This window comes from Heterodontus francisci, chromosome 1, assembly GCF_036365525.1.
Source record: "Heterodontus francisci isolate sHetFra1 chromosome 1, sHetFra1.hap1, whole genome shotgun sequence".
In the NCBI taxonomy this organism is placed as follows: Eukaryota; Metazoa; Chordata; class Chondrichthyes; order Heterodontiformes; family Heterodontidae; genus Heterodontus; species Heterodontus francisci.
Genome location: NC_090371.1, coordinates 208,031,788 through 208,044,525, shown reverse-complemented (window position 1 = coordinate 208,044,525; position 12,738 = coordinate 208,031,788). Strand labels below are relative to the sequence as shown.

General features: G+C 45.9%; 1 protein-coding gene across 1 annotated transcript in view; it reads right to left on the bottom strand.

The window, feature by feature from the left end:
- sh3d19 (SH3 domain containing 19) overlaps nucleotides 1–12,738 on the bottom strand; it is a 204,476-nt gene that overhangs the window by 56,668 nt on the left and 135,070 nt on the right. The window contains exons 10-11 of the mRNA XM_068041139.1: nucleotides 9,026–9,066; nucleotides 5,424–5,682 (exon numbers count right to left, since the gene is read on the bottom strand). Of these exons, the coding sequence (XP_067897240.1) occupies nucleotides 5,424–5,682; nucleotides 9,026–9,066 (300 nt within the window). The remainder of the gene's footprint in view (nucleotides 1–5,423; nucleotides 5,683–9,025; nucleotides 9,067–12,738) is intronic.

Genomic DNA, 12,738 nt, shown 5'->3' with positions numbered 1-12,738 from the left:
CTCCCTTGCAATGTTTGTATTTTTTGGTGCTGTTTGGAAACTGTTTGGCAATGTAATTTTTACAGATTTTTATGAATAAAGTATATTTTGGAAATAAAAAAAAAAAATTTGTGTAGACTTAACTTAATAAGGCTGTGGCAAGAGAAGTTCATCTGGTGTCTTCAGTGGCCAAAGCTTGGCAACGTTATCTAAAAGTACCGTATTCACAAAGCTTGACGCGAATAATGACTTTTGGCAAGTTCCACTGGATAAGAAGTCAAGGTTATTGACAGCCTTCATTACTCCGTTTGGAAGATTTTGTTATAATCGTCTACCATTTGGTATAACATCAGCACTGGAAATATTCCAAAGAATTATATTGAACATTCTATAGGCCTTAAAGGTGTAATATGCCATACGGACGACATCTTAGTTCATGTTGAGTCTATTGAAGAACATGACCCAAGGGTTAGAGCGGTTTTGAATCGCCTGCAAGATGAAGGTCTAGCACTCAATGAGAAGTGTGGGTTTTCAAAGCCGTCTATTCATTTTTGAGGACACATTGACTGTAGCAGCGGCATCATGACAGACCCAGAAAAGATGAGAGCCATTAGTGAATTTCCACTTCCTACTTCTGCCCAAAATCTTCAACGATTCCTTGGAATGGTAAATCAGTTGGCAAAATCTTTACCCAATCTAGTGCAAGTTACTGAGCCTTTGTGACAACTATTAACGAAAGTTCAAGCATGGGATGCACATCAGGAATAAGCATTTCAAAGGATCAGGGAGATGCTGATTTCGCCAGATATCTTAGCACATTATAACCCCTCACTGCCAACCACAATTGCAGCAGACGCCTCATCTACAGGGTTAAGGGCATTCCTTTTCTAAGAACAGCCAGATGGAAATCGAAGACTGGTTTATTATGCGTCACGAGCATTGCCTGACACTGAGTCGAGATACGCCGTAGGAGAGAAAGAAGCTCTCGCGATCACGTGAGCTTGTGAGAAGTTATCAAATTATATTATCGACTTAAAGGTTGTCATAGTGACAGACCACAAACCCCTAGTTTCCTTATTTGATGAAAAGGACCTCGCTAGGATGCCTCTGCGAATCCAGAGATTCTGGTTGAGGCTAATGAGGTTCACCTACGAGATGTATACGTACAGGGCAAGCAACAAATGACAGCAGATGCATTGTCCAGAGCTACTGTTGACCATTCTAACAACAGGATGTTAACTTTATTTATGAGATTGAGTCATAGTCTCAGTTCACTGCGTCACAATGGACGGCAAGTTCAAAAGAGCACCAAAAAACTCGTCATGCTCAGATACAAGATGAAGAATGGATCTATATCCGCCAATATTGAAGCTAGGCTTCCACAGCAGGATCCCAGTGGTAAGAGGATGAAAATCTTCGTCGAACACTGAAGACACTTTACTATAGTGGATGATTTGCTAGTATATGACAAGAGACTGGTGATTCCAGAGTCACTCCAGGTAGACATCTTGGAGAAAATACAGCAGGATCATATGGGCATAACTGAATGTAGAGCAAGGGCTCAGGCGTCCATATGGTGGCTGGGAATACCGAAAGATATAGAAGTGTTGATTTCAAATTGCCAGGTATGTGCAGTACACAGACAAGATCAGAAAGAACCTCTTATCTCGACCCAATTCCCAACCAGACCGTGGGAACATCTGGTGATGAATCTATTCATATTCAATGGAACATCCTACCTCATTGTCATCAACTACTTTTCAAGGTGGATCGAGGTCAAATATTTGTACACAACGACAACAGAAGCAGTCATACGGGTGTTACAAGACATCTTTGCAACACATGGTATACCTGACCAGACAGTGTCCGATAATGGACTACAATTTGCAAACGACTACTTCACGCGCTTTGCGGAAAACTGTACATTTGTACATCTTACAAGTTCCCCTAGATATCCTCAGTCTAACAGAGAAGCTAAGCGAGGAATCAGAACTATCAAAGCACTGTGAAAGAAAAATGAAGATTTTCAAACAGCACTCCTAAACTACAGAACTACTCCATTGCTATGTGGACGGGAAGGAAGCATAGAACACAACTTTCAATCCTACCCAAAAAGTTACTTCCAGGGCTAAAAGTCCAGGATTATCAGAGAGATCAAGACAGAGAACAGTCTTACAGAAAGCAACAAGCTTATAATTATAAAAGGAAATATCATATGGGGAACCTACCTAAGTTGACAGAAGGACAAAAGGTATGGGTATGAGACCAAGGCAGAAAAGGAGTAATCGCCCATAAAGATGAGAATCACCAGAGATCTTATTTAGTGCATGCTTCAAAAGGTACTATAAGAAGAAATAGGAGGAATCTTATTCCTATTCATCAAAGATGTCAATCGGTCATACATTTGGACGAACCAGATGTTGAACCTGAAATTCAGAAAGCACTGGACACTACAAACCTCAATGAAGGCCATCTAAGTCAAGAAACAAGAGTTCAGAGAAAGACTACTAATCTTCTGCATCTGACAACAACACAATCAGGGAGAGTTGTGAAGCCTCCTGACAGATTGAATCTGTGATGTCAGAGACCTGGGGACAGATGGGGTAGTATGTAAAAATAAATATAAGTGAATGTATAAATCTATACATTTGGATGAAAACTTCAGGGGGAGATGTAGTATAAGAATCTGAAAGGGTTAATGTTGAGAAAATGTAAAGAATACCTCTCACCATGATGACGTAAGAGATCATATGTGAGAGAGACTTGAGGAGAGATGCAGCATGGCTTCAGAGGAGTCACGCAGACTGGGGTGGAGCTGTACATAGTTATAATGTAATAAAGGTACTCAAGACTAAAAATCTCTCCAAGTTAGACTATTTAAGGTGGCAGCATACCAACCAAACAAACAATTCCCCAATGTAGAGTAGACTGCATTGTGAGCAGCGAATACATATACTAAATTGAAAGAAGTACAAGTAAATCGCTGCTTCACCTGGCAGGAGCGTCTGGATGGTGAGGAGAGAGGAAATAAAAGGGCACGTTATACCTCCTGCGATTGCATGAGAAGGTACGTGCGAAGGGGACGATGTGTAGGGGTGATGGAGGAGTGGACCGGGGGTCGCGGAGTGAACAGTCCCTTCGGAATGCTGACAGGGGAGGGGAAGATGTGTTTGGTGCTGACATCACAGTGGAGGTGACAGAAGTGGCTAAGGATGATCCTTTGGAAGTGGAGACTGGTGGTGTGGAAGTGAGGACAAGGGGAACCTTGTTGCGGTTCTGGGAGGGAGGGGAAGGGGTGAGGGCAGAGTGCGGGAAATGGGTTGGACACGGTTGAGGGCCCTGTCAACCACAATGGGTGGGGGAGGGGGTAAGTTGTCAGATATAGCCAAAGAACACTTAACATCAAGGCAGCATTTGACAGAGTATGGCATCAAGGAGTCCGAGCAAAACTGGAGTCAATGGGAATCAGGCGGAAAACTCTCTGCTGGTTGGAGTCATACCTAGCAAAAAGGAAGATGGTTGTGGTTGTTGGAGGTCAATCATCTCAGTCCCAGGACATCACTGCAGGAGTTCCTCAGGGTAGTGTCCTAGGCCCAACCATCTTCAGCTGCTTCATCAATGACCATCCCTCCAACATAAGGTCAGAAGTGGGGATGTTTGTTGATGATGGCACAATGTTCAGCATCATTCACGACTCCTCAGATACTGAAGCAGTCCATGCAGAAATGCAGTAACACCTGGACAATATCCAGGCTTCGTCTTACAAGTGGCAAATAACATTTGCGCCACACAAGTGCCAGGCTACGGCCATCTCAAACAAGAGAGAATCTAACCATCTCCCCTTAATGTTTAATGGCGCTATCATTGCTGAAACCCCCACTATCAACATCCTGGGGGTTACCATTGACCAGAAACTGAACTGGACCAGCCACATAAATACTGTGGCTACAACAGCAGGTCAGAGGCTGGGAATTCTGCAGTGAGTAACTCACCTCCTGACTCCCCAAAGCCTGTCCATCACCTACAAGGCACAAGTCAGGAGGGTGATGGAATACTCTCCACTTGCCTGGATGGATGCAGCTTCAACAACACTCATGAAGCTCAACACCGTCCAGGACAAAGGAGCCTGCTTGATTGGCACCCCATCCATCACCTTCAGCACGCACTCCCTCCACTACTGACGCACAGTGGCAGCAGTGTGTATCATCTACAAGATGCACTGCAGGAATTCACCAAGGCTCCTTCGACAGCACCCTCCAAACTCGTGACCTCTTCCACCTAGAAGGACAAGGGCAGCAGATGCATGGGAGCACCACCATCTGCAAGTTCCCCTCCAAGTCATATACCATCCTGACTTGGAACTATATCACCGTTCCTTCACAGTCGCTGGGTCAAAATCTTGGAACTCCCTTCTTAACAGCACTGTTGGTGTACCTACACCCCAAGGACTGCAGCGGTTCAAGGCGGCATCTCACCACCATCTTCTCAAGGGCAATTAGGGATGGGCAATAAATGCTGGCCTAGCCAGCAACACCCACATCCCATGAAGTAGGGGCCTGGTTTCAGGTCACGTGTCGTGGAGACAACCAGCTACTCAAGTATTTCAGCATTATCTCAGGAGGGGTGGAAAGGAATTTGGAACTTTATTTGATTGTCCCACTTCCTATCCTCTTAAAAACAAATAGTGACATAGAGCAATGTCTGATCTCTATCACTTGCAGAGGTCCAGGCATGACCTATTCCTCTTTAAGTCAAAGAATGACACGGAGAAAATAACTTACAAAAATGGGGATGAGCAAGAAAGTCAATTTAAAAAACACTTATTACAACAACACAGGAGGACAAGTAGTGTTGGGTTTTTGAAGACATAGTACTTCTAATTTAAATTTTTTAATTAAAAATATTGCAAAAGGGACATGGCAAAGGCTATTTTTTAAAAAGAATCCACCACCTACAATCTAAATAAATATAATACATAGAAAGCTTTATTTAGTCCCAACTGCAATTATTGTTAGCTTTAAATCGGCACTCAGTGTTTCAGTTTCTATTCATGGCCTGTGCTGAGTGGGTTGATGTCAGCTGGAGAGCTATTAGGTGTACGACAATGGGCCTCAGCTTTGTGAGGAGGGAACTGAGCCAAGATTCATGTTCCTGATGCCTATCCAGTAGATAAATGTGGACATTGGGCAGGATCAGGCTGGCCTGTGATGATCTCCTTGGTCAAATAGTCTGCCGACATTCCCTTTTGAGGCTGGTACATAAAGAGGAGTTGGTCACTTGGACAGAGAACTTGGACAAAGAGCTGTATCAGTATCATGGAACTGTACTCCAGGCATCATGAGAGGAAATGACAAAAAGGGAGAACATTTGGAAAAAGTAAGCACTTCACTACTACACTTCCAGGCTACAGAGATAACTGATCAGCATATCTGCCTGTTGATTACCGTGTACTTATTGTAGAGCGGGTGCCCAGGAGCTGGTCGAGGTGGAAGTTCAGGTCGTTTTTTCTGAAACACTTGACTTTTTGGACGGATCTTGCCCAGGGCACGTGGGCTGCTTTTTCCAGCGGTGTTGTTTAGTCCCAGTTCAGATAAAGAATGGCGGAGTTGATTTGGTGCAGCAGAAATCTTTGGTGGAGGAGGTCGAGCTGGACCAGCTTTAGCTGGGGCAGGACGTGCAGGAGGGACTTTGCCTGTAACTGTCCTGGAATAGAAATAAGCTGCAGTCACATAGTCTGAAGAGAATGCGTACAGGTTGACTGAAGTTACACTACCTTGAACTTAATCACAACTTTCATTAACCTAAAGTTTTACATACACTTGAGTATTCATCAGAATTATGTTTTATATTTCACTGAGATGTTGCTCAAAGACCTCTCTTAAATCAGTTCACACGTTTTCCATCAGAAACACCAACATAATATGGCATAAACAGTCTTGAAGACAATGACCAATAATCGTAGCTGGTAAAAATAGCATTTTATTTTGAACATTGTACAACTGAGACTCTGTGCAAGTGGGTGGGTTTTGAATGGGTTAAAATTGGGCACCATTAGTTGACAAAAAGTTAAAATGACAAACCTGGTTAACGAATCAAAATGTAAATTCAGTCAAATTGATTTAGCAGAATCAAGCAAAATCCTGCAAACTGTTTAATTTGTTACTTCTCTGTCTTTGTATTTTAATACTATTGTTGGATGGTGGGATCACATCATTGTTCCATATTGTGCACATATAGCATTGTAAAAATTCACAGGTTTTGAGATAGATCCTGGTTTAAAATTTGGATATAAATAAATGGATTTAAACAAATTCAAGGAGGAGACTGGAACTTTCATCGCCCTTGGTACAGAGGGACAGAAGTGGAGAATTTACACCTTCCATTTACAGGACAGGCACACCAGTTTATTCCCCTCTCCTGAAGTGGCTGATTTTTTGCAGGAGCCCACATGCACCTAGCACCCTCGAAGTGGTAAAGGGAGTGTGGAAAGAGATGGTGGGGGAGAGGGGGACAAGAAGATGGGGACAGTGGGGAGAGATTGCAGGGTGGGTGGGGAAAGATCGCAGGGTTAGAGAGATTGCAGAGCGGGCAGTGGGGGAGAGATTGTGGGAATCGCGAGAACTGCTGGATCTGCAGCTCCTAACTCCATTTAGCTGTTGGGATGTCCGAACCCTGAGAAACGTGGGCCGCAGTTGTTAAATTTAAATAGCTGCCAATATCTGAGGAATGCAGCTTCATTAGCATACTAAAATCACAGACGCACCTCTCCACAGTGGATTACTCATCTGATCCCAAACCCACTGTAGTTAAACCGGAAGTAGGCTTGTTTGCGGTGCATTTGGGTTGGTTTCCCCATTTATACCAATTTAACTGGCTGGGATCAGCAAACTTAACACAGATCAGAGATCAAGTATAGGAGCTTTCTGATCTGTACAGCTCAGCTACATACTGGATTAAATTTACTGAAATTTGGAATCCACCATCATTACTCTATCACAACCTTAGAACTTACATTATACTGAAAGGTTCAGACTAATCGTAGATTCATTTACAGTTGACTTCAGAGTCTCATGGACAAATATACCGTACAACATGATTGACTTGTTACAATTACTAGTGTTATGCCAATGTGTTTTGTTGAATGATAATTTTCTTTGGTCCATTGACTGGAGATCTGAATTCATTTTTTTTTTTAAAGACATTTTAAAAAGACAAGCTGCTAGCAAAGTCATCCTTTCAGCTTAAGATGATCACCTAATTTGCAACACTGTATCCTACACTGCAATGCTTGTGAGGAGAGAGACAAAATGTCTGCTAAGTCCCCAGCAAGAACCAAGACCCAGGAAATTTAAAGGAACTACCTGTTCACTCAGCAATAAGAGGAAATACTGCTACCTGCTATGTTTGAATCACTGATTGACTGTCATGTGACAAGCCCCTCTCCATCTGTGGTTTTAAACTGTTGTTTTCTCTGCAGCAGAAGAGAAGTAACTGGACTCTGACAAGAGCAGACTCTAAGTGGGGAACCTCTCTCTCTGCCTCTCCATTCCAGCTTGAAAGCTTTCAAATCCTGCGTGTTGACTGACCTTTGCATTCTCTGGCTACAACCAGAAACTCCACTGGAGGAAATCATCCGCAACGCTATCTCCAAGAGACTCACCGAACCAGTCATCTACCTCTTCAACTAAAAGCCTCAGGACCACTGAATTCAACTAGAAGCCAGCTAAATCACCAAACTCCACAGACTATATGCCTTTTTTATGGACTCTAACTCAACCATCTACCATTCCCCACTCTGTAACATATTTGTGTGTGTGTAAACCTCCAGAGTATGTGTGTGAGTGAAAGTTGGCGCGTTGTTTATTATTTTATTAGTACGGTCTAGGTACAATAAAGTTAACCTCTTTCTTTGTTACTCAAGAAAACCTGTCCAATTGGTTCTTGTTAATGATCATAGTAAGTAATCAAACACATACTGAATTGGCCAGAACATCCACTTTAAGCGGCACAGTGGCGCAGTGGTTAGCACCGCAGCCTCACAGCTCCAGGGACCCGGGTTCAATTCCAGGTACTGCCTGTGTGGAGTTTGCAAGTTCTCCCTGTGTCTGCGTGGGTTTTCTCCGGGTGCTCCGGTTTCCTCCCACAAGCCAAAAGACTTGCAGGTTGATAGGTAAATTGGCCATTATAAATTGTCACTAGTATAGGTAGGTGGTAGGGAAATATAGGGACAGGTGGGGATGTTTGGTAGGAATATGGAATTAGTGTAGGATTAGTATAAATGGGTGGTTGATGTTCGGCACAGATTCGGTGGGCCGAAGGGCCTGTTTCAGTGCTGTATATCTAATCTAATCTAAACCAGTTGTGGTCAAACAAGGAGGGAAAAAGGGAAGCCCTTCGACCTCTCCTCACTTGACCATAACACTAGCAACATGTGGCTGTTTGTGGGATACAGTAAATACTCCACAATAACTTGACATGTTGGGAGTTGGTTATCTAGGTTACATTACACATGTAACATCTTCCAGTTCTGATGGAAAGTCAGACCTGCAACATTAACTTTCATTATTCTCTCCAAAGATGCTGCCTGACCTGATAAATGTTAAGTATTTACTTCAGATGTTGGCAAACACCAACACATTGGAGCATTCACTGAAACACATTTAATGAAGTATTGATTCCTCCTGGGGGAGGGAATAAAAATTATACCTTTCGGTACGTTTGAACACACCAGTGTGTTACTCAGCGGATGAGACCAGAACAGATGGGTTTCGAGCTGAACTCTTAGTCAGAACTCAAGAAGAGCCCTACCCGAATGGCGGCCCATTTGTTTTCTCTATGTATGCTGACTGATCTGTTATGTATTTCCTGCATTTCCTATTTTGTTTCAAATTTCACATTTGAAGTTTCTCTTTTTCTTTTCACTAAGTGTGCCGAGGTAAACAGTAGTGCCTAATTTCCATGGAGTGGGCAGGTTTATTTTTAGGGAGGCACAAAGCAGTTTGTCTCATTTTGTACTATACTCTGCTATAGAATCACAAATACTTACAAAGGCTGGCTAGCAACTGGTCCCGGCAAGTCAAAATGTTCCTGAGAAAGTGAAAATAAATAAAAGATGTAAATAACAAGGGATAAATAACTACACATGTTCAGTATTTTAACATGTCTGCACTGAATGGATATCTGAATTTGTCCTTATGGCTGTTGCCAATGGCTCTATGGCCAAGGCAAAAAGTTGGCGGTGGCGGGCTGGGGCGGTGATAGAATGGACCTTACAGTCAAAGTTGGCGGTAGAAAGAGAGAGAGAGGGGGCAGAGAGAGGGGGGGGGGGACAGAGAGGGGGGGGGGGACAGAGAGAGGGGGGGGGACAGAGAGAGGGGGGGGGACAGAGAGAGGGGGGGGGACAGAGAGGGGGGGGGGGACAGAGAGGGGGGGGGGACAGAGAGGGGGGGGGGGGACAGAGAGGGGGGGGGGACAGAGAGGGGGGGGGGACAGAGAGGGGGGGGGGACAGAGAGGGGGGGGGGACAGAGAGAGGGGGGGGACAGAGAGAGGGGGGGGACAGAGAGGGGGGGGACAGAGAGGGGGGGGGACAGAGAGGGGGGGGAGACAGAGAGGGGGGGGGGACAGAGAGGGGGGGGGACAGAGAGGGGGGGGGGACAGAGAGGGGGGGGGGACAGAGAGGGGGGGGGGACAGAGAGGGGGGGGGACAGAGAGGGGGGGGGACAGAGAGGGGGGGGGGACAGAGAGGGGGGGGGGACAGAGAGGGGGGGGGGACAGAGAGGGGGGGGGACAGAGAGGGGGGGGGACAGAGAGGGGGGGGGACAGAGAGGGGGGGGACAGAGAGGGGGGGGACAGAGGGGGGGGGACAGAGAGAGGGGGGACAGAGAGAGGGGGGACAGAGAGAGGGGGGACAGAGAGAGGGGGGACAGAGAGAGGGGGGACAGAGAGAGGGGGGACAGGGGGGGACAGAGAGGGGGGGGACGAGAGAGGGGGGGGACGAGAGAGGGGGGGGACGAGAGAGGGGGGGGACGAGAGAGGGGGGGGACGAGAGAGGGGGGAAGAGAGAGGGGGGGAAGAGAGAGGGGGGGAAGAGAGAGGGGGGGAAGAGAGAGGGGGGGAAGAGAGAGGGGGGGAAGAGAGAGGGGGGGAAGAGAGAGGGGGGGAAGAGAGAGGGGGGAGAGAGAGTGGGGGGGGGAGAGAGAGTGGGGGGGGAGAGAGAGTGGGGGGGGAGAGAGAGTGGGGGGGGAGAGAGAGTGGGGGGGGAGAGAGAGTGGGGGGGGAGAGAGAGTGGGGGGGGAGAGAGAGTGGGGGGGAGAGAGAGTGGGGGGGGAGAGAGAGTGGGGGGGGAGAGAGAGTGGGGGGGGGAGAGAGAGTGGGGGGGGAGAGAGAGTGGGGGGGGAGAGAGAGTGGGGGGGGGAGAGAGAGTGGGGGGGGGAGAGAGAGTGGGGGGGGGAGAGAGAGTGGGGGGGGGAGAGAGAGTGGGGGGGGGAGAGAGAGTGGGGGGGGGAGAGAGAGTGGGGGGGGGAGAGAGAGTGGGGGGGGGAGAGAGAGTGGGGGGGGGAGAGAGAGTGGGGGGGGAGAGAGAGTGGGGGGGGACAGAGAGTGGGGGGGGACAGAGAGTGGGGGGGGACAGAGAGGGGGGGACAGAGAGGGGGGGACAGAGAGGGGGGGGACAGAGAGGGGGGGGACAGAGAGGGGGGGGACAGAGAGGGGGGGGACAGAGAGGGGGGGTACAGAGAGGGGGGGGACAGAGAGGGGGGGGACAGAGAGGGGGGGGACAGAGAGGGGGGGGATAGAGAGGGGGGGGATAGAGAGGGGGGGGATAGAGAGGGGGGGGATAGAGAGGGGGGGACAGTGGGCGTGGACAGAGAGGGGACAGCGGGGGGAAACAGAGGAGGGGGGGATATAGGGGGGATAGAGGGGGGACAGAAAGATGGGTTCTTGACAAAAATGGTGTTTTGATTAATAGTAAGATAAATTTTTAATGTCTTTATCTTTCCGGAAGTGTCTCACCAGCCCCCTATGTAAGACAAAAATTATAATGTGACTCCCCCACGCGAAAAGGTTGGGACACCCCTGCTTCAAGCCTTTAACCATGTGTTTTAAAATAACCTAGCAGCGAGGTTTAAAGGCTTGTGTTATGTAAGCTCATTTTAAAATGGCAAAAGTCACTTAGGGAATGTCTTGATTTTCACGCTCTGGCACGCATAACTTTCACAAGCTCAGTGACATGTTGAATGTTGCTGGACTTTTACTTCTATATAAATGTCACAATTCTGCTGCTATCCATTTGGAATTAAATTGTTCCAGAACTTGTATAAAGGGGAAAACAGGCAAGAAAATCCAAGGAATCTCCAGAAATCAGCACTGTGTCATGGAAGTGTTTTTTTGTTCTGTTTTTAAAAACTAAGGAGGGTCTGTGTGCCATTAAGACTGAGAGAAGTTTTTTTATTCTCTGGGAACAGTGTGTGCGAGCTACAAGCCCGTTCCTAAGCAACAGCAAGAGAGATGCAGTCACATGCCGTATTGTATCAGTTTGACTGTGTGTAAAGATTGGCTAGAACCAGTTTGATCTGGCAGACCAGCAAAGCTTGCTCTCCTTGAAGGAAGGATTTCTCCCTCTCAGCAGAAAATCTGCATTGGTCTACAGGCTGTGTTCCACCTAAAGAGGAAAAGACCCCTGGAAAGTTATGCAAATTATTGGAGTTAGCAAATTCCTTTTTACTCCCGTCTCTAAGAAGTCTGTACCTCAGGAGTGACTTTCTGCTGCCTTTTGTGTTTCTGGGAGTTCTGGAAACTCAGTAAAGTTTCTACTGATAGACTGCTAATTCAAAATCTTTATGGACCTATTGTTATACTCCTTGTTTGAAGATCTGTGTGACGCCTACCGCAGCCAAACTGCCTTGAACGCCTATCCATTACTGACTGTTTATCAACTCGCCTGGTGACTTCAAATGGCATCTGTCTATTCAACTCTGGGACACCTCACTGATCCGGGAAAGTAACCAACCAGGACTTACAACCCAGTTGTTTTATTATTTCTAAGAAACAGCTCTAATTTGAAACATCATTTTAGAACCGGTTAACCGTTGGTTTTTGAATGTATGTATGTGTGTGTACATGAGGGTTAGGAGGAATAGAAGTTATAAAGTCTTTTCAGACATAGATTTATCTCAATATTGTTTAAGATTTAGTTTATTAATAAATAGTTAATTTGTTGTTGTTTAAAGATACCTGGTTTGGTGCGTTTTATTCTGGGGGTTAATAAACTGTTTAATTTGGCTAATTTCCAGTAGGTGGGAAACTATAATAATATTCTGTGACCTGTAGAGTAATGGGACTGAATTGACAATGCATTACTCCCGCCTCAGGTGTAACAACTGTAAATTCCTCGTGAATACAAGAGTACATTGAAATGGGGTTAAGCGATATTGGCAAAGACAGGATGCTGCTAACCCATATACAATAGTAAGTGCAATGTAATGGATAGCTTTAATAAAGCTTAATCTATAATGAACTGTCTACGATTCCACAACAAAATCCATACTGTATTTGCAGTTTTAAAAAAAACTGTTGTGGGAAGACATAGTAAAAATTTATTTTGTTTCAATCACCATGTTAGAAAATCTTTAACTGATTTTTTGCTGAGAATTGGATTAAAAGACAAGTTTTACAAGTATGTCAAAGATCAGTGATTGCAATGTGCGTCATTTGCTATCCAGTTTGAGAGCAGATAACCTGTCTGTATCATATAATTACAT